General features: G+C 40.6%; 2 protein-coding genes across 3 annotated transcripts; both read left to right on the forward strand.

The window, feature by feature from the left end:
• The first annotated feature begins 312 nt into the window (after positions 1-312).
• Positions 313-13,748, forward strand: LOC103473970 (erythrocyte band 7 integral membrane protein-like). Of its 2 annotated transcripts, XM_008424666.2 has the most exons (8): positions 313-484; positions 3,609-3,641; positions 3,884-3,993; positions 6,613-6,685; positions 7,374-7,456; positions 8,174-8,377; positions 9,829-9,963; positions 10,677-13,748. In XM_008424666.2, the coding sequence occupies exons 1-8, from the start codon at positions 430-432 to the stop codon at positions 10,863-10,865; spliced, it is 882 nt and encodes a 293-aa protein (XP_008422888.1). In that variant the 5' UTR covers positions 313-429; the 3' UTR covers positions 10,866-13,748. The 2 variants fall into 2 exon arrangements, with proteins under 2 accessions (XP_008422888.1, XP_008422889.1); XM_008424667.2 differs by lacking the exon at positions 3,609-3,641.
• A 93-nt stretch (positions 13,749-13,841) lies between these two features.
• Positions 13,842-22,176, forward strand: LOC103474002 (erythrocyte band 7 integral membrane protein-like). Its single transcript, XM_017307919.1, has 7 exons — positions 13,842-14,209; positions 15,521-15,630; positions 16,295-16,367; positions 17,258-17,340; positions 17,553-17,756; positions 18,609-18,743; positions 21,468-22,176. Exons 1-7 carry the CDS (start codon positions 14,116-14,118, stop codon positions 21,654-21,656), a joined length of 888 nt encoding a protein of 295 aa, XP_017163408.1. The 5' UTR covers positions 13,842-14,115; the 3' UTR covers positions 21,657-22,176.
• Positions 22,177-22,616: the final 440 nt, after the last annotated feature.

A 22,616-nucleotide genomic window follows, 5' to 3' on the forward strand; every position in this document is an offset into this window, starting at 1 on the left:
ACAACTTTGCTGTACCAGCAAAGATACACTTAAAAAAAAGGATTTGGGTGAAATTTTCTCTGAGGCCAGCCCATCCAAACAGATGCAGATGAAGCAAAATCGTCTTAAATGGAGGCCATCTTTCATTAACCCCTTTCATTTGTCAATAAATATACAACAATCCAGTCAGTTTCACTCATTAAGTTGCTAAATAAAACAAAAGTTTATATTTATTAAGCACATAAGTGTGCTTTATAGCCATGAGCTTTAGTTTTTTAGTTACCTGTCTTGTAAACGCCACTGCCCATGAAACGTGCGTGCTTACGTCATTACGCCTGCAAGACTAATTCCAGGGCGAAGTGAGTGTTTACGTTGAAGCTGCTTCTCCCAGCGCGCGCCTCTCATTGAACCGTTAATCCCAGCGTTTCTCCTCCGTCGCTCTGAATTGTTATGGACAGCGAAGGTGCTTCGATGACAGAGTCCAAAAGAAGAGAGCGCCAGTCCGGTGAGGCTCGGTCCGTTTTCCCGACCTGCTGTATATGGATCCGTTTTAGCGGTTTTCAGGATGTAGCCTCAGCTGTGTGCCGTGCTATGTACGCCACTATGTTATCTTCTATCTCAAATAATAACATTTTCATTTTCATTTTTAGAGCCCCCCTTTTACATGATGTTAAAAATGTTGATACTTTAACGATTTAAGCAGTGGATTTAATTGATAGCTCAATGCTAAATAACGGAAAGCTCTCGGTAGCAGCCGTAACCTTCCTGTCGTTTTCCCAAATGGAAAAGCTAAGTTGTTTTGTACAAAGAACTAAATGTGCAATATAATAAGAATGACATACGATTGTTTGGACATATTAAAAGTGCATTGTGTGAAGGAAATAAGTGTGATTGTATATTGTTAATTTATATGTAGCAGACTATAATTAAAAGTAAATGGGATTAGCTGTAATGACGGGTGGGGTCAGTTTGTGTTGTTTCTAGTAATCAATATTGATCGCATTAGTAACGGCAGCCATTTAAACCCACAGTCACTTAAGAGTGCCAATGCAAAGCGGCACCAGTTTCAACATGTTTGAATTTGTAATTTTCTACGTTTCCTGGTTATTTCCCCATCATCAACCCGCATGTGAAAGGTCGTTTCGTACCTGCTTGGACAGCAGATGTTAGCGTTTATATGGAATAACAGCTGTATAAATATATTTTTATTGTCCCTCAGTGGGGATTAATTCAGGTGTAGCAGCAGCAAAGTGACAGGTAATCTATGCATGTAGGTTCACACAAAGACAAAACTATAAAATATAACAAAATAATAATATATTGTACAGAAAATGACATCAAATTATTGTGCAACTGAGTAGAATATATTTGTAAAAAGTATATGCATGTGTATTTTTGTATTAAAGAACTATTTACAAAAAAAAGGGGAAAGGAGGGATGTAAACGCCCATTAACTGACGGTGATGGCTGCCGGAGGAAGGGGCGCTGCTCTGACGGGGGCGCCAGAAACAATGGCGCACTCTTTAGAACAATGGTGGAAAAAATACTTTTCTGCTTTTTCTGCATTTAACAGCCATCTGTGCATGTATTAGTATTATGATCAATAATAGAGGCACAGCACTGATTAGGGTAGACGTCCCTCCTGGGTAGAAGAGAAAACTCTCATGGAAAATGTCAGAGGGAGAAGGATAAAGATGTTTTAGGGATTAGAAAGGGTTATGCAAACAGGTTGACAGACAGAAGGCAAATTATATCATTGCATGAAGAAGAGGCGTGTAAATATTCAGGTTAGCTTAAGCGTCTAGTAAAATGACAGGTCACTGTTGTGCTGTGTGCAATATGACAAATTATGGCAACAACAGTAAAGAAACTTGTTTGTAGTCATTTGGTTTAGACTACATGGAGAATGAATTATAAATTAGATAAATTATCAAATTCAGGGTTTCCCCCAGTGTATTATAAGCCTGGTGGGTCACCAGGCTTTACTTGTGCCCCACCAGGCTTGGCATTACTTAAGTCTTTTTAAAATGTTTTCATTTTTTTAAGACTTTATGGTTGGTGTTCAAGTGTTAATCTTTCAATAAAACATATTTATCAAGTGATATTTTCAAATTTCCTGTGAACTTTAAACATTTAAAAGAAACACACACACAATGGCCGCTGGATGAATGACTGCCTCAGTGCCCAACCACCAGGCTTAGAAAGTTTTCTGGGGGAAACCCATGGATCTTGGTAGTGATGAACTTGTGTTTTAAATATCTTCACTGAATATAACGCTAGATCGGTGTAGATGTATAGTAAATCTGATCAGACTCACTGTTATTCAAAAACAGATATTTATGTGTTTTATATGTGGGTGACTGCTGTATGTTTTAAACCTACTTACCATAAAGTTCATGTCGTTCAGCTGTGAGGATGGAGAAAAAGAAGAGAGGAAGAGAAGAATCAGGACAGACAGGAGGAGGCAGCAGGTTGGTCTAAAATTAGGCGTTAGTGTAGGAACAGCAAGTGAATAATTTATAAAAATATTAGTTATTGTTAAAAGGTCCATTAGCACAGTCTGAAATTAGTTTAAATCTATAAAATAATTATTGTTTGACCATATGACTTAGCAGAAAATATATAGAGCTACTGTTGCATTTTATTAATTTATCACACAATGATCACCCATAGTAACATGAAATAAATAAAAGTCTTATACATACACTTTAAATCACTTGTGCTGATTGTGGAATAACTTCATATAACGTCACAGGTGAGCCTAAAAATTCAGAAATTTTGTCTTTTGAATAAAAACTGAACACATCATAAAATTCTCAAAGAAATCCCCTAAAAACATGATTAGTGTTGAGCGAAACTAGACAGAAAACAAAACCAGCACGTGGTTAACGTCTGAGTTTTATTATCCACAACATGACCTGAAAGGCCACTCAGAAAGGAAGAAGTCATTACACTGAAGCAACAGAAAGAGTTAGCAAATTCACTCAGAGACAAAAAACCCTCATATTTTTAGACATTTCATGTGATGAAAGTGAAACAGAAATCTGTGGCCTTTATGACCGTTGCTGTTGTTGCATGTAGAGGGAAATGCCGTCCGACCTGTGGAGGTCGCGGTGGGAGCTTTGGGGGTTTGGTGGGTGTTTTTCTACATGACAAAGTGTTGCACTTCACAGACAGAGCGCTGAGGATGTGTGTGAAAACAAACCTGGTTCTGTTACACCGACTGGGTCAGGAGGAACAGGTCAAACTACCAGCGGTCTGCTGGGAGGAAACCCAAACTGTCCCACTCAAATCCTGCAGTTTAAAAGTTGAGGAGATGGATGTGGATTTCTGAAGTTAACCGTCAATATTTTCAGATGCCGCTTTTGTGGCATATTCAGACTTTCAAACTGCTTTTCCACATTTCAGTTAAAAATCAAAGCGCATCAGGATTTCTGTTCTAATGTTTTAATCAAATCAAAGCTGGAAGCAGAGGTGATTCCAGTCGTACTTCATGGTAGATGCTTTAAATAATTAATGTTCGCTTTCAGAAATTGTTGGTTTCTGCACTGGCACCCTTAAGACCTCCTGGGTTTGCTGCTCCTGGCAGGACTGTGTTTTGATTTGTGTTTGGTTTACTTTACCTGTAGGTCCAGGCCGTTACAATTCACACGATGTTGAAGGTACGGATCTGATCCGCCGTCTCGGTGAATGTCGTCGTAATTAACCATGAGTGTCTGGGTTTGGCTCTGGTGCGACAGGAAACCCGACTAACCTGAACAAACTAATGGTGTAGAGGTGTTGGAAGATGCAACATGGATGAAGTGATGACAGAGAATGTTTGATGAAAAGCTGATAAATGAATTACTTTATTTCTGTGTGCGTGCGTGCGTGTGTGTGTGTGTGTGTGCTGTCTTCCTCCCAGCTCTGGAGGACTCGGACTCAGGCATCGGCCTGTGCGGCTGGCTGCTGGTTGGATTCTCCCTCCTGCTGATGCTGGTCACTCTGCCCATCTCCATATGGATGTGCATTAAGGTCAGCTGCTCATCAGTTCCTGCTTTTAAAGCAAACAGCTGGGTGAAATGGACTTACAGCTTTATCACCACATTATGATAACTGTAAAGGCGACTGCCAGCCCCGGCTCCAGACGAGCTCAACAGGGGGGGGCATCGGCTTATTTTGGGGGGGGCAAAATGGATATATGTAGCAATAATAATATTACTCAAGTAAAAGAAAAAAGTACAGTGCAGTAAAACTACTCTTATAAGTACCTTTTTTCCAAATCAGTTACTCAAGTGAATGTAACAAGTACTACCCACTTCAGTAGCCTACAGGCTACTTGTTAACAAGCTTAAGGTGCTATACTGGTATTAGCTAGTCATCTTTTAGCTAACATTACCTGCATCCAACAGCTTTACTCAACTCAGTCAGTTAGTTTGGGGAAAAGCTGCAAAGTTCTTTGCGTTTTGCTGATTTGCTGCCATGATTCTAACACACCTGCATAGCTCTGCACAGCAGCAGGTCTCCTTCACTGCCGCACAGGTGTAAACCCAGCGCAAGCGTCGTAGCGTTCATGTTGAGTTTAAAGGCGGCTCGGAAAAACAGATTACGACGTGTTAATAACGGATTAAACAGTTTTAACAGCTGAAAACAGTGACAGAGGACACAGATATGGGAAGTGCGGAAGATCCTACTGTATCAAATTGACAGAGGAATAACAGAGAGTTGGCCATTCTAAGGTAAAAACAACAAACAGCTTCCAGTCCAGGGGGGCACAGCTGACTCTGTGGGCGGGCAATGTCCCCTAATACCCCCCAATGCCCCCTAATGCCCCGCAATGCCCCCTAACACCCTGCAATGCCCCCCAACGCCCCCTAATACCGCCAATGCCCCAAAATGTCCCCCAATGCCCCCTAACGCCCCCCAATGCCTGGCCATACTGTCAGGCCTGTGTATAACTGCGTGTCACAGTAATTATTGCTCCTAAAAACACAGCCTTTAACTGCACTTCTTTAGGACACCAGTCATGTAAAGAAGTGTGATTTGTGCCACTGACCTGCATTTAACCATCTTTTATTTTCATATTGTCAGGAAGCAAACAGTGTAGAAAATAAAATAACAGAAAATATGGATAGTTTGGGGGAGTTTTAATTTGAATTTATTGTGACAAGGCTAAATCTAATTCTTATTAAGACAAGAAATGTAATCCGTTAAATGATAAAATCCCTCCGCAGTAATGTAATGGAGGAAGTCATTCTAACTCAGTTCATGGTTTTGTCAAAGTTTCTTGTAATTGGAGCCAACAGTTTTACATTTTCCGTAAAGTTTCATCAGATGAACAACATGGCCGACCACCACCACCTTTCCCCTCCTGCTTCTGAAAAACAGGAAGTTTTAGTGCTGCTGCTCAGTAATTGGTTTACCCTAAACATGCTGCTGTTCTGCGTGGTTTGTGGTTCAGTCGGAGTGGCACAGCAACGTTTCAATCAGGTTAAGGTGTCAATCAGGTTGAGGTCTGAACTTTGATCGAGATGTTTGAACATCTTGATTCACACAATGTTTCCAGGACTGCTCCTCCAGCCGTTCCAAACTCAACGTGTTCTTCTGATTTCTGAACATCCTGTCATGAACTTTAACGTTTAACACGCTAACTAAGTATTTTTAGTCTCATTTCTAGTGTGAATATCTTAGAACCCTTGAAATAAAACAAAACTAACTTACAAGTAACTTATCAGCAATTTATCGGAGCTTGAGAAAGTTCTAGCTCCATTGGTGGAATAGTCCACTGCACCGCTACCTAGCAACCCCAGCCAAGCCCAGCCCGTCGCCTAGCAACCCCAGCCAAGCCCAGTCTGTCGCCTAGCAACCCAGTCCTAGTTCCGCTGGCAGATTATTTCACTAATAACATGACAAGTAAGATAATCTGCCAAAATAACCTGTTTTAACTTAATACTGGTGAAAATGTTCTGGTTTTATTGTCAGATAAATTTACTTATAACAAGACAATTTCCCCGTTTCTTAAGTGAAACAATCTGGTAACGGAACTAGAACTTTATCAATATCAAGGAACTGCTTACTTAAAACAAGCCTCTATATCTTGCTGATAAGTTACTTTAAAGTTTAATTCATGTGTAATAAGATATTTGCACCAGAAACTAGACAAAAACTACTTGGTAAGTTTTATAGTTTTTGCAGTGCAGCGTCTGAGATGAAGTTCCTTTAAACAGATGAATCTGTTGATTTTCACTCCTGGAGACATTAAAACTTTCCCACCTTCCTGTAATSTTTCTTTCAGCTAAATATTTGGGTTGATGTTGTTTCAAAATGGCCGTCTAACCCTCCTGGACTGATGTGCAGCAGCAGTTGATCTCTGGCACACCGGCTGATGATCAATTAATCAATAGATTTATTCAGGATCTCCTGCTTTGTGGAAAAACAAAGAACTCTGTAGAGACGCTCACTGATGATGATCTGAACTGGAAGCTCCTGGTTGTTTTCTGTCTAAGACACATTATTATTTACACACTGATTAAAAAAGGAGCACCATATGTGAAATGAGCTTCTCCCTTTTTTTACCATAACTGTATTTATTGTGTTTTAATTTATTTTACATGTTAAAGCTACAGAAAGTGGCCTTGTGTTTGCTCTGTTYAGATAGTGAAGGAGTACGAACGAGCCATCATCTTCCGCCTTGGGCGCATCCTGAAAGGAGGAGCCAAGGGACCGGGTACGTCTGGGTTAAACTTTACTTCACATAAACGCCTGTGGTTCTCACATCGATTCATTTCGGTTGATTAAATACTTTAAACCTATTTTTAGCACCAAAGATTTATTAAAACATCCAAAGGGACCATTTGGTTGAGAGCCTGGTAAGTTAGGATAAACAGCTGCATGTTTCTGGTGAATCATATGGACGGATGCATCCAGTCCTTCATTAATGGACGTTTTTTGTTATAATTTTATGTGTTCTTAATGATGCGTTCACACCGAGCGCGTTTTGAGCGTCAGGCGCGGCCTGAGTTGAACCGTTTGGAACGTTTTGAGCATTTGACGCATTAAGAGCTTCCAACGGAAAACTAGATCTGACGCGTCTGATGCTCCTCCTCGCAGACGAAACGCTGTGTGTAGAGCAAAACGTCAAGCATCTGCGTTCAAAGTGCGTCGTCGTTTGTTGTGAACGCACCACGATGCCCAGGCGCCTCACACGTGTGCAGCTTGATGTCGTGTTTCAGTCGCGTTCTGATGAAAGCTGCAAACATCCGCCTGTCCCTGTGCAGCGCCGCGGTTCAGCCAGCAGGGTTCCACTTGACGCTCGCTCTGTTCCCAAACATTTACTGACGTTTCCTCATCATTGTGTTTACACTGTAAACCTTCATGATTTGGTAAAACGTATTTACCTTCTTCTAACACCACAGGTTTGTTCTTCATCTTACCATGTACTGACAACTTCATCAACGTCGACATGCGAACCATCACCTTCGACATCCCGCCGCAAGAGGTACGACTCGCTTTTTATACACTCCTGATGCATTTCAATCATTTATTACTGGTGTTTTTATGTGACTATGGCTTAGAAAACTAGTTTTACTTTCTTTATTGTGAATTAAATTGCAACACAAAGCAAACAAAAATTATTTTTAGTGTAAAAATGTTGCTTTGACCGACACAGTATCAGCTGCCCCTTTCTGGCATTGGTGCCCTGAGTGAGGAGGAAAGCACACCGAGGGTCATTTTGAAAGAACTGATTTGTCCAAGAGTATTAATGGAAGGTTTAGTGGAAGGAAGACATGTTGTAGTTAAAGGTGCAGGAGACACAGGGAGAGTTATAGGTTTGATAGTGAACCAGTATATGTCTGGGTGTGGCGGTTCTTCAAGCTCTGACTCAATCTACAGCCCACCAACAGAGCAGCACAGTGGTGATAACCTGCATTCCTTTCCTAATCCACTTTTCCTTCCACTAAACTTTCCGTTAATATGCTTTATCAATATTCCTCTAGCTTTTGTGTAGAGTCACTGCCAGATAAATGTCAGTTCTTCCCCCTGAAACAAAACGTTTCTTTATTAAAAGTAATTGTCATTGGTCTCAGGTTATAATCAGAAATGAGAAACAGAAGTAATTCACGGTTAAATACATGAGAATCTGTTTTTGAGTTGAATTACTGAAATGTTGCAACATTTCAGGTGAATTTATATGAAAACGTTCCCGTTCTGGCAGGTTCTGACCAAAGACTCTGTGACGGTGAGCGTTGACGGCGTGGTGTACTACCGGGTCCAGAACGCCACCCTGGCTGTGGCCAACATCACCAACGCGGACTCTGCCACGCGGCTGCTGGCCCAGACCACCCTGAGGAACGTCCTGGGCACCAAGAACCTGGCGGAGATCCTGTCCGACCGCGAGGAGATCGCTCACAACATGCAGGTAGGACGCTCAATCCCTCCACCATTCATCAAAAATGTTCTAAATGAGGTTTATTGGTTTAGCATTTACACATTTGTAAAACTCCTTATCAATAAGCTGCAGTATAAAAGTGAAACTTTCTCCTCCTCCAGCTCTGAGCATTAGCAGAACGTCGGCCCCTCTCTGTGTGGGCGCGCTCCTCTTTATGCTGCTTGTGGTTTTGCTTGATTGTTTCTTGAGGTTTTGCTCTCAGTTTCCCGAAACCTTTTTGTTCTCATCTGAGATCAGACTGATGGAGAAAACCTGCAGGGAGGTTCAGACCAACCTGCCGGCTGCAGAAATAGGCCGTCACCTACATCCTGTCAAAACCAAACCAGCAAGGTCAACCCAGTTAGCTGTAATCCCAAAGGCAGCTACGTTTCATACTGGACTTTAAGCATTGTGGACAAGAATCTCATAGCTGCAGATACAAATATGACCTCATGCCATCTTTATTAGCAATACTTTACGTTACATTGAAGTTGAAACTACAGGAAAACTCAAGAGTCTGCAACCTTTGCAGCTCCACAGCTTTCCTGAACTCACTTCTGTATTCTTTCTAATTTAACTTTTGAGTCAACGTTAGCTAGAAAAGCTAATGTTAGCTTAAATGCATCATTATTATGTTGTCTTACACTGTAATGATGGCTAACTTTTACTCAGACCATTCAGTTAGCTTGAGCTATTTTAGTCCAAATTAGCTAGAAAGCTACTGTTAGCTTAAATGCTATCATTGGCATGTTGTCTTACACTAGCATCATGGCTAACATTAACTCAGTCCACTCAGTTAGTTAGCTGGAGTTTTAAGTAAAAATTAGCTGAAATGCTAATGTTAGCTTAAGTTCTGTGGAACATCTCCAGAACCGTCCAGCCTGTTGACGTCATTCCTGGACCGGTTTTATCAGAACATTTAGGGCAGCGTTACAGTACAACTCAATTTCTCAGAAATATAAAATTAAAGCTACAAAACTGTCAAAAATATGCAAAAAAATGATAAAAGCTTAATACTATTTAGTCTTGTTCCAAACTGCGTCCTCTAACTGGGAGCATTATAGAGGTTTAATGCTTGAAACCTGATCAGTGAATTTATTCTTACTGTGTAAATGAGTCTCAGTATATGTCCTTCTGTTCTGTAAAAGGCCTTTCTTGTTGTTAATATAAACAATTTTTTGTAATTTGATGCTTCCTAGTGTTTAAGTCTCTGGGGGTTTTATGCCTGTTTGGATGTTTTAACCTTTAACCTCAGTTTGTATGAAAACTGCATTATAAATTAGGTTTGATTAGCTGTGAGATGGACCAGTCAAAGTTTTCCCAGGAAAGAGCCCAGAGATTTGCTCCCAACATACAACGTAGCAGCAGGTGGCTTCCCTGAAGGGCTCCACCTGCTGGACGATGTTTGAAACTACAGGGTGTGTCCGTCTCTCTGCCTCCAGTCGACTCTGGACGACGCCACAGACGACTGGGGGATCAAGGTGGAGCGCGTGGAGATCAAGGACGTGAAACTGCCTCTGCAGCTCCAGAGAGCCATGGCGGCCGAGGCGGAGGCGAGCCGCGAGGCCAGAGCCAAGGTGAGGCGGAGCGGAGCGTCGTCAGCCAGGCGCCGTGTTTAATGTCTGATCCAGATCCAGGCCCGCTTCCTCTCAAAGCTGTAATGGATCTTAATCTGTCCTCACAACATGGTTACATCATCAATCCTAATCCTGCCAAACAATAATTAGATTCTTACTGAGGAAAGAACAGCTTGGGATTTAATATAAGATTCAGGAAATACATTTAATTTTAGTAAAAAATATTCTCTATAAATAATAAACCAGGTGTTATAATCACATCAATGACAGAAAGTATTCAGGTAAGACTTTAAATCTATCCATAAGTGGCTATACCAATTGTCTTTTTATATAATATAGGATAAAATACATTAGAATGAAATGTTAAAGATTGATTAATTACCAGAGATATTTAGTGTTTATTAAAGTTATTTTTATTATTATAATCAATGTAATGAGAGAAACTCTGACCCAAAAGAACAAAGTGACCGTCTCGCTTCATTTACTAAGAATCATCTTCATGATCTCTGATGAGACGCATGACCTGATCCTGCAGTCAGACACGGCGGTGGCAGTATGATGGTCTGAAAACGCTCCAAACTACACTGGTTTTCCCAAAACTGCTCCTGTGGAGTTCACGATAAAACCGGGACTTTTGGTATCTGTTGTTCAGAAATCTCTGGTGTTTTAGTTCCTGTGAGATGAAGGCCCTCCTCCTCCTCTTCCTCCTGCAGGTGATTGCGGCTGAGGGCGAGATGAATGCGTCGCGGGCCCTGAAGGAGGCGTCCCTGGTGATCTCTGAGTCCCCATCGGCTCTGCAGCTGCGCTACCTGCAGACCCTCAACACGATCGCCGCCGAGAAGAACTCCACCATCATCTTCCCGCTGCCGCTGGAAATGATGCAGAGCCTGATGAATCGCTGAGGAAGAACGCCGCCCACACACACACACACACACACACACACACATGTTTGCGTGGCTATTTTTGTGGGGACTTTCCATTGACTTCCATTCATTTCTACAGCCTAAACTTTACCTTTACCCTTTTCCCAACCCTAATCATCACATACCTAACCCTAATCCTAACCAAAACTCAATTCACACCTTAGTCTTAACTCTGACCCAAAAACAGGGTTTCCCCTTGTGGGGACCAGGCTCCGGTACCCACAAGGAGCAATTAGTCCCCACAAGTATGTGTCAGGAAAATCGTCCCCACAAGGTATTACAAACACGCGCGCACACACACACACACACACACACACACACACACACACACACACACACTCCCAGTCTGTCCTGACATTGTAACACGACTGTTTCTTCGCTGTCAGATCTCTCTTGCCAACATCAACAGTAACTCTGAAGAATCTGAATTAATGTGAGCTACAGCAACATTTAATTTCCCTTTGGGATCAATAAAGTAATTTCCAACGCCGCCGTGACAGCGTTTCACCACACGAGTCACATGACTATTAAATTCAGTACTTTAACTTTGAAAGGTCCAGAGTTCCCAGTAGAGAAAGCGCCACGTTAACTGGTGTTAAAAAAACTAACTGGTGATTCTTTGATTCGTCGCTTTCAGTGCCTTGCAAAACTATTCACACCTCCTCATCCTCATCTGTTCCTCACATCCACAAAACCTCAGTGTTTCATTAGGATTTAATTAAACACACTGTAAAAACACAAAATATTACCAAGTATCTTTGGTTTAGTTTCTACAGTAAATAATTTATTACTTTATTAATTAATTTATTAAATAAATAAATTGTTGTTTAGCTTCATCCATTAACTCTGACCAGCTGTAGAAAATGACCCCGCAGCATGATGCTGCCACCACCGTCTGCTTACAGATTACTCCATAAGCTAACTGACTACTGGAAAACGTAACTAATGGATTTGGGAATGGATTCAATTTATGGGAGATAAATGCCACACTTAACTTTATTATTATCCATTTATCAGTGAAACGTTTCCAGTCTTCAGGCTGGGTTCGGACGCTTGTACATAGATACTAAAAGCTTTCTATCAACCCAGAGTACCTGAAGTATTTATACTCACTTATAGACTAGAAATTCGTAAAAGCCATTAAAACCCAGCGTGTAACAGTTCATAGGTCACTGGTGCCTTTCATTTGATCTAACCTTCAGTTTTCTTACTTTTTACAAAAACAGGGCCTACAAACCTTTCAGCCAGAAGCCTTAACTCACTGCCAACCTCACCTGTTGTTTTTGTCTGCTGGGGGGAATTTATTTATATTTTCAATGTAAACACGTGTTTAACTTTTATATTAACCTGTGACGTACAAAATGCATCCCTGTTTGCTCGACTGTTGGTAGTTTATGCATCCCGTAGGTTTAGCTGTTATTTAACACACAGATCAGCCGTTGCATTATGACCGCCTTCCTAAAGTAGCAGCTCCCATTTTTCACCAGGATGCTTTAGTGGATTGATAAAACATCCATCTGCACTGAAATGGTTTTCCTTTCATTTGGTGTGAATCCTGGGGGAGGTTGGCCACGCCCACCAAATGTTGCCGGATTAGAATCAATCATGACGAGTTTGGTGCCAAACGAATGGCAACGGTGTGACATCTGACTTTGCCTTGCTGCCATGGCAACGCTCTCCAGTGAAAACTATTTGAGCTTTAAAGCCAAGGAGACCAACTTGTTATCTGTCCTCTGACACAAGATCATGTTGATTAGAGAAAGAGGGTTGGAGATTAAGCTTTCCCAGAAAAATGGTGACTTCCTGTTGTGAGGGGGGCGGGGATCGGATGATGCAGCGTTTGACCACATCAGATTATTGGACAACTGAGGCGGATCGTTCTTACTAACTTTGGTGTAATGGAGTCTATGTAAAAGTTAAAGCGTGTCGGAATGTTTGGCGAGAAGGCCAGCTTTGAGCTGTGGCCCTGCCCCTCTGACGCTCACAAAACCCAAACTTTTGATAACTTTAATCCCCAAATCCTTCAGGACAAATTGACCAAGAAGGAAGCCAATACCTCCAAATCCCTAGGAGGACTTTGATAAAGTTTAACATTTATGGAAAGTCAGAAATGACACTTTGATCCAAAATGGCCGACTTCCTGTTTGGTATAGGACATACCTTTTGGGTGGTTCTACCTATAAAGCAAGTCTCATCTCTCTATAATTTACCAGTTGGCCAATCTAAGGTTAGGGGGCGCTGAAGAGTCGTTTGGTCACGCCCATTTTAAACTCCATTAAAGTACTACAATTTCAGTCAGTGACAAATTTAGGTAAAATTTATTATGTTTAGACTTCTAAGATCTTTTTTTGTGTCGAGAGTTGTAATAAGAAAAATCTGAATTACAATGGCACTTTCAAAAATTTGAGTCTGGAGCCTTTTTCACTTCCAACCGTCAGTGGTCATAATGTTCTGCCTGATCAGTGTGTGCTGTTGTAGCACTGTGGAAAGTATCTGTTACATTTTACTGCTGCATGTTGTTACTGTTGACAACTGGAGGACTGTTTCTTTTTTACTGAGTCAAGAAGAAGAAAAGCCTTCAACCTGGGCTCTTCTGCCCCCTGCTGGTCAACGCCGCACTGTTCTCTGTCGTAGTATACTTTAATTTTATATTTTCATTCTTGCTCATCAGTTTTTACATGTCTACTGTTGGAAAAAACAACATAAATTTAAAGCATTTGCCAAAACGCCTTTACACAACACCAGATTTGAGGTTGTGTTCAAGGTTTATGCTTGCATTTTATTTTTTTACCTTCATGTTTGCTATGATTTTAAATATGAAACATATACATGACTACTTTAAATAAAGATGTAATCAACAGACACGTTTGTGATTGGTTTGTTTCAGATCAAAGAAGACAGAAACATGATTTAGTTTATTTGCAACATAAGCAGCTGTTTTTTAAAGGAGGTTGATTCTGGGGATAATAATAAAATAACAGAGGGCAAAGGTACAAACAACATTATCAGAAAGTTTTGTTGTTTACTTACTCCCAACTGTGGAAGATCATGAATCACGATATGTTTTTTCATTTTTTTAAAAATTTTGAAAACTTAATTGTGAAGGCGTGGCGGTGCACCGCGATCTGAACTGAAACATCTCTGGTGAAGTCGGTGTTTCCGTTGAAGCTGCTTCTCCAGGCGCACACATTGAACCTTTTATGCCAGGATTTCTGCCGCTTTCTGGGTTATGGACAACCGAAGTGTTTCGTTGAACGCCTCTGAAAAAGGAGAGCCCCCCTTAGAAATAGAAGAGCCCAAAGAAGAACCCCAGGCCGCTGAGCGTAGGTCCATTTTCTGAGCTTCTGTATTTCCGTCCCATTAACGGAGTTTCAGCGGTTTCCAGGAAGTAGCCTGAGCCGCACCGTGCGCTGTACACTACTACGTTTTCTTACTTCTCAAACATAAACTATTTATTTTAAAATTTTACCGTCATTCTGATGTTAAAAATTGTGAAATTTGGTCAAATTAAAGCAGTGATTTCACTTGTTAGCTCGATGCTAAATAACGGAAAGCTAACGGTAGCAGCCGTTAGCAACCTTCCTGTCATTTTCCCAAATAGAAAAGCGAAGTTGTTGTTTTTTGTTATACAAATTAAGTGTTTTATAGCAGTAAACATTTAAAGTGACCAAAGATGATACTCTGAGTCAATATTTTCTTTTTGATTGATTTATTGATCTTCGGAATGCTCTCTGTGCATAAAGTAGAAACGGTTATCTGTCAAAATGAAGGATGGCCGCCAGATTAAAAAAAAAAAAAAAAAAAGCCAACAAAGCAGAAAATATTCTGTTACAATATGTAGATATGTTAATATAAAGAAAAAGTAAATGGTATTATGATTAATGGCGGTTGCTGTTTCTAGTAATCAATTTTGATGGTATTAGTGACTAAAATTAAAACTCCTTTATTGTCCCACAGTGGGGATAACAGCAGAAAATCGATTTATGTAGTTACAAAAAGAAAATATATAAATATACAGCAAAATTAAAAATAACATACTGTACAGTCAATGTAAAATTGGTTTCTCTATCTCTGTGATTAGCTATGTAATTTATAGAAAAAAATACTACCAACTAATAAATAAACGGATGCAGTTAGATACATAGGAACAACATTCCTACTGGCGCAAATGTGGGTTTGCATTATGAAAGCCATATGGGCGCTGGGCTAAAGGGGGCGCCAGAAACAATGGTGGAAAAAAATAATTTGTAACAAATATAACAGCTGTGCATGTGTAAATGTCATGATCAATAACAGACTCATGGCACTTATTAGGCCAGATGCCTCTCTGCTCCTTCACCTCAGAGAAGAAGACTTGGTGAAAGAAAATGAAAGAGGGAGAAGGATAAACTAAAGATATTATAGAGATAATTAAAAAAAGGAAAGTGATTGAAAAAGAGTTGGTAAGTTATGTCTGTGCATGAAAGGAGACTTGTAAATATTCTGGTTAATAGGGAAATGAGAGGTCACTGTTTTTCTGCCACTGTTGCTGTATTTACAACAAATCAGATTATTGTAAGAAAATGAAGGAAGGAAGAACAGTTTGGTCTAATATTAGGTGGAAGTGTAAGAAACACTGTTGTTTATTCTCCTAGCTCTGGACCACACAGACTCTGGCATTGGCGTGTTCGGCTCGCTGCTGGTTTTACTTTCTCTCCTGCTGGTGCTGGTCACGTTCCCCCTCTCCATCTGGATGTGCTATAAGGTCAGCTGGTTATCAAATCTAAGTTAGACCTGGTTTTAAAGCAAACACAAACTAATTTAATTACATTTTTTGTGTTAGCATATATTTGACTAGTCCTATAGACTCAGTTTGATTGGGAGCCAAAATTGAAACTTTTGTTACAATTTTAGCTGGTGCGTTTCGCTTTCACACTACATTGAGTCAAATGAATCAAACCATTAGAAAACCTGTTCCCCTAATCGCCTGTGGTGGCGCTGCACCAAGCAAACAACACAAAAACCTATGAGGTAGACACAGAGCGCAACATTCTTTTTCACAGAATGTAAACAGAAATGTAGGATTTCTCTTTTGTGTTTAGTAAAAGCCCACGAGTCATTTCTCTATTTCTCCTGCTAGCGCTAGACTCACACATTTGTTTTGTTTTTACCCAGAATTCCCTAAACTTCCTATTCACTTCCTGCTTATGGAGCGGTCTCCGGTCTGCTTGCATCTTATGCTTTCAAACTGCGCCAGAGTTCACTTGCTTTTCACAATGGGCCTCTCTTATTTTTTTTTCAGAGCTGTTCGTTAAACATGTTGGAACTCTATAAGTGTCTCTCGTTTTTACCGTGTCTACATTTATTTTGTTTTTATTTATTTTACATGTTAAAAATACAGAACGTACCCTTGTGTTTCCTCTGTTCAGATAGTGAAGGAGTACGAACGAGCCATTATCTTCCGCCTTGGGCGCATCCTGAAAGGAGGAGCCAAGGGACCGGGTACGTCTGGGTTTAAACGGCTCCGGTTTTCACATTGCTTCATTTTCTTTAACTTATTTTTAGCACCAAAGATAAAAATATATTTATGCTATATATACCAGAAGGGACTGTTTGGTTGAGAGCTTGGAAGATAAATTGGATGTGATGACAACAGGAGCTGGTCAATAAAGTTGAAGGAGTACATAACGGGGCATCCTTAAAAAGTATTAAAAAGTCTAAAATACTTTTAAAAACATGTAAATTGGCCTCACGTAAGCTAATGTATTTAGTTCTTTTTTTGCTTGCCAGACTTTTCTGTGCGGAAAGAGTTTGAATCGCATGCAGACGTCTTCATTTGTTCTGCAACTTGAGATGGTTGAGGCTATCGCTAACTAGCTGCTAATGTGAATTTGCTCGCTAGCTAGGTAGCTTTTTATTTGTCTGTCATGGTGGACGACGGTCATTTCTGCCACTGTCTCACTTCTGTTGCCAACCCTTTAGAGCCAGTAGGATCCCTATAGCTGTAGGTTTTTGGTCTTACATTTAATTCAAGCTAGCATTAAAGGTCTTAAAAGTGACCTTTTAAAACCAAAAGCTTTGAAGTTCTTGTGAAGAAACAAGAACATGGAGAAAGCATTCACTTGTGTTCGTTGATTGGTATTTTCTTCAGAAACTTTTTTTATTTAGCAATTTTCCAAACTCTTAAGAAATTGCCTCACAACCCAGACAGATGAAGAGCAACCGTTGTTTCTCTAAGTCCATTGCTGATGTTGCCAGTCACGGAGACCGAAGCATGTAAACATCCATCCCTGTGCACAGCTGCAGTTTCATCAGCAGAGTTTGACTTGACCGCGTTTCTCATTATTGTGTTTACACTGGTAAATCTAATTTATGTTCTTGTGACACCACAGGGTTGTTCTTCATCGTACCGTGCACTGACGTCTTTATCAATGTGGACATGCGAACTATCATCTTCGACATCCCGCCACAAGAGGTGCGACTCGCTTTTTATACATTTATGATGTAGTTCAAGCATTTATTTTAGTTATTATGGATTAGAGTTAATAAAAAAACAAAATTCAATGTTTAAGAAAGTTAAAACAGCACAAAGCAAATAAAAACAGATTTTAGTGTAAAAATGTTGTGATAACTAACCTTCAGATGAATTTGTTGAGCTCCAACATAAAAACATTCCCGTTCTGGCAGGTTCTGACCAAAGACTCGGTGACGGTGTGCGTTGACGGCGTGGTGTACTACCGGGTCCAGAACGCCACCCTGGCCGTGGCCAACATCACCAACGCGGACGCCGCCACGCGGCTGCTGGCCCAGACCACCCTGAGGAACGCCCTGGGCACCAAGAACCTGGCGGAGATCCTGTCCGACCGCGAGGAGATCGCTCACAACATGCAGGTAGGACGCTCAATCCCTCCACCATTCATCAAAACTGAAGGTTTGTTGATTTAGCTCAGCTACGATTCTCTTTCTTTGTRCTTAACCTCCATCTCAAAGTATTGTCCTCTAAAATAATCTACACTATGGAAATGAAGCTCTGTTTCAATGTGATGTCACACTTCCATGAACTTTGTAACTGACAGCCATCTTGGTAGGCAGTTGCTATGACAACAATGAAAAAGCCACAAGTTTAGAACTCATTCTTGCCTTGTTCCTATACACCTTATAAACAATATTATTACAACAATATTATTACAGTACATTACAACTGCTTGAGTACCCAACTCTGTGTAATACTATGATAAATATCAGTGGTATTTACTGTAGTACTTGCGGCTAGATAGCAAAATTAGCTTAGCTAATGTTGCTTTTATCTGCTAGCTAACACCCTGCCTGTCACCAGAAACTTGATGTTCACAAGAAGAGTTATCAATTCTGGCAATAGCCATTTTGKTCATGTATCTTTCTTCCGTACAGTGGTTCAGAGTGTCCACATATTTTCYTTATSTTGGTCTCGAACCYGTGGGTTCGCTATGGCCCGTGCTGCCATTGCCTACCAAGATGACGCAGACAACTTCTGSTTCAGACTTGTGGGAACAATGAATTAATTAACTCAATTTTTAAACAGGGAAAAGCAGCATTTACACACTACACATTTAACTGGCCATTTTTAAAATTACATTTAGAAAACGGAGCAAAAAGAGCAACATAATTGGCACCAAGAAAAATCTGAAAGTACAATTCTTTAAAGAAGAATTGTACTTTCTTCAGTGACGAGTCGAGCCAGGAAGTTAGTTGTGATTGTTGTAGGCCACTCTGGACGAAGCCACGAACGACTGGGGGATCAAGGTGGAGCGCGTGGAGATCAAGGACGTGAAGCTGCCTCTGCAGCTCCAGAGAGCCATGGCGGCCGAGGCGGAGGCGAGCCGCGAGGCCAGAGCCAAGGTGAGGCGGAGCGGAGCGTCGTCAGCCAGGATGACTGATTTATCACCATGAATGATTAACGATACGATGAAGGCCCATGATCCCTTCATGTGGCATTTAATAATGTCGTGCTGTGAAGCTCAACATAAAGGCTTAATTTAGGCTACGTTCACATTCCAGCCTGAAGTGACCCAAATCCTTTTTTTTTTTCCTTGCTGGGGTGGTTCACACTTCCAAATATGTTCCACTTGTATGTGAACTCGAAACGACCTGAAAGTGTCCCGCATGCGCAGTAGAGGGCGCAATTTCGCATCGCGTAACGAGCGTGCTCAGTGTTTTGCCATGAAAAACCAAGTACTTAGTGCTACATGCTCATGTACAGTAGGTGGCGGTATGCTCCCGGAAGCTGCTTCCGATCTGCCATAATAAAATAAAAAGAAGACGACGACGACGACATGCTCGGTGTTTACGTGAGTAAACGTGGATGCTAACGGTGGAGCTTATCTGCAGATTTTAAAGTTGTTGTCYGACCGGAGTCGGTATATTAACAACTTAATCCTCATTGCCGTCTGCCATGTTTATTGTTTTTGTCCCGGACTCAGAATAGTGACGTTTGTCGAGTATCGATGACGTTCAGATACTGCAGAGACCACTAAAGGGGCAGGTGCTCAACAACAAAAAAAGGGCACATCTAACCATATTTTAGGACAGAATTACAAAGCCACTCAGATTTCAGAGTTTAATAAACAATGATAAATTACAAAAATGTGACATACACAATCAAAGCTAACGAACATCTCCATACAGAGCATAACACTATGCCTATGTTAGATATTTTATTAGTAATTTCTTTCTGCTGGTCTATTTTGTTATAGGAAAGTATTGCAACATTCAAACCCGCAATTTAGCAAGATATGTAAATCAGAGCTGGACCAGACATATTTTGTCTTTACAGAATTACACTATTAAAAATATAAACAAGGGCACAATGCAACCTTTTAGTGACTGTAATCTATATAAAAAGAGCTGCCTGTTTGCTGCAGTGGAGATGAAGAYGGTCCATTCAGGAAAGCAGAGCTGCATCAAACTTTAATGTGGAACTGCAGAAAAATTAAGAAAAAAAAAGCAAAAATTGAATTGTTAATGCATGTCACAATGAGAAAAGCCTACTGAGTTTTCACAACACAACAAAAGATTCCTGATGTGCGCAAATAAATGTTTGCTTGGTAATTTAAAAGTCTTTTAAACAAAACTTTTTTTAAAGGAATCATTACAATTCCGAAGGTTTTGATTACAATTTTATTTTACTTAACTGAGGTTAGTTTTTTTTTTCTCCATTGAATAATTGGGAAACCAATTTAACTTCCTACTCTGCGAACCAGACCCTAAACTTAAAGTCTGGGTTGAGTTTTTTCCCCTTTATTAATGTCACTTTTATTACATTCATTATATCTATGATGGTAATTCAGGGTGAGTTATTTTTAATTCTAAATTAATTAAATTTGTCGGACTTTTATTTCAGTGTTATTCTCCTTCAAGATACATTTACCTAACGCCAAAATAAATGCAATGTACATTATGCAGCAAAGGAAATTAGAAGATCGGACATATATCCATTATGGAGATGATMRGTTTTGGACGGGCGATGTGCCCCTGTTGCATTTGCAATACTAAAGAATGACTGATATCATTAACAATACAGGGGAGAAGCTTTTTAGTTATCTAGCTTTGCTAGCTAATAGCAGAACAAAAGCAGCCTAATTTCTGTATGATAAAAATACTGAATCAATAGATCAGTTTCTCCTCACCTGGCTGTCTCCTCCTCAACAGACACTGGCAGACGCAGAGGCCTGTCAGTGTCTGTTGTGTTTCATTACCTCTCTGCTTAAACCGCGACTCCGAGCTGAAGCAGAAACGATACTTCAACGTTTTCCGTCATCTGACAAGTAGCAAGTCTACTCCACTTTATTCACCAAAAATATTCTGTAATCTGGAACGTTCGCTACGTTGAGCTCCGCAGTTAGCCGCCTGATCTCACTGCGCGAGAGGCAACTGCGTCATGCGTCACGGGTAAAAGGTCAAAGGTAACAAGATGACCGGAGGGCTTATTATCTTATACAAAAAAGAAACAAAAGAGCAAAGAATTTTAGCACATGTTTTTATGTGTCAGAAGAGGGCTTAGGAAATGATAATACCCCCCCCCCCCAAAAAAAAAGACCAAAAGGGCACTTGGGGGCAAGGAGCTAAAGGGGCAGGTGCTCAAGCACCCCCAGCCCCCCCCTCTGCACGTGCCTGCGTTCAGGCATACCCGGTAGAGCGGGGAGGAGCAGAGAGTTGGTTATCTAATACGGGCAATTTACAGGAAAATACTGAAACAGGAGCACAGCAGGAAAGAGGGATAAAATATGGTAGTTTCCCGACCAAAACGGGAGACCTGACAGGTTCAGGCYGAATGAATGCAAGCTGACCGAATAGACTCGGGTCACATTTAAAACGGTCAGATATGTATCGGATTTAAGAACACGTATCCAAATATCCTGGGCCGCATTTGGAAAACAAAACAAAACAAAAAAAAAGAACAACGATCTGTGATATTCAGACTGACATGAAAATATTAGATACAGGCCGCATTCGGCTGCAGTGTGGACGTAGCTTTAGTGTTTTATCTCTGGAAAATCTGGTAGTAGTTGTCTGAATCTTAGGTTTTAGGTGGAGATGAAGGCTCTTCTCCTCTTCCTCCTGCAGGTGATCGCGGCTGAGGGTGAGATGAATGCGTCGCGGGCCCTGAAGGAGGCGTCCCTGGTGATCTCTGAGTCCCCATCGGCTCTGCAGCTGCGCTACCTGCAGACCCTCAACACCATCGCCGCTGAGAAGAACTCCACCATCATCTTCCCGCTGCCAATGGACATTTTGCAAAGCTTGAGGAAATACTGAGGAAGAACGCCACACACACACACACACACACACACACTCACAGACAGGTCAGGTCAGGTCGGCCTTCTGCCTCTGAAAGCAGCTGTTTGGATTTTAAAACTCCTTAAATTGTTTTAACTGTTCGATCCAGGAAACCTCAACCCAAATCTTCTGCTTTTAAATCAAAGGTAAACACACATCCACACCTAATCTATCCTGATATTATAACACTGACAGCATTTCACCACATGAGCCACACACTGCAAAAACACAAAATATTTACCACTATTTTAGTCTAGTTTCTACTGCAAACATCGTTGTATACTTGAAGTAAGACAAAAACCAACTCATAAGTAGCATTTCAGCAAGAGATAGGAGTTTGTTTTAAGTAAATAATTCCTTAATGTTGATCAAAAAAATTYGTTCCACTGATATTAGTGAAACAATCTGCTTGAAAAATTACAAGTTAGTTTGTTTTGTTTTTGCTGGAAAGTTACTTGTTAGTTTTGTCTTATTTCTAATGTCTGAAGTTATTTGCAGTAGAAACTAGAACTGGTAAGATTTTGTGTTTTTACAGTGTAGGGAGATTTTATTTACATTTTTAACAAACCGAATACTTTTTATTAATCTATTAAATATAACATACAAYATGTTAGCTGAACTGTGAGTAGCATGTTGTGATCAGGCATTACATTATGACCACTTCACTAAAGATCGGGATCAAAAGTAGCGACTTCGTCGCATCACCTGGATTCTTCATTGAATCGATGACACGYCTTTCTAACTAAWATGTTTTTCCTTTCACTCACTGTTCATCCTGCTGCTGGTTCTGGATCCATGTTTTTAATCAGATCCATTTCTTCCTGACTCATAGGATGTTAACTTTCTCCCTGGTTGATCCAACTTTCCTGCTCCAGCTTAGAAATTAACTGTTTATATTTTAAATTAAGAAACAAATCTAGTGAATCCTGTAGTTAAGTA

This window comes from Poecilia reticulata, linkage group LG12, assembly GCF_000633615.1.
Source record: "Poecilia reticulata strain Guanapo linkage group LG12, Guppy_female_1.0+MT, whole genome shotgun sequence".
Lineage (NCBI taxonomy): Eukaryota > Metazoa > Chordata > Actinopteri > Cyprinodontiformes > Poeciliidae > Poecilia > Poecilia reticulata.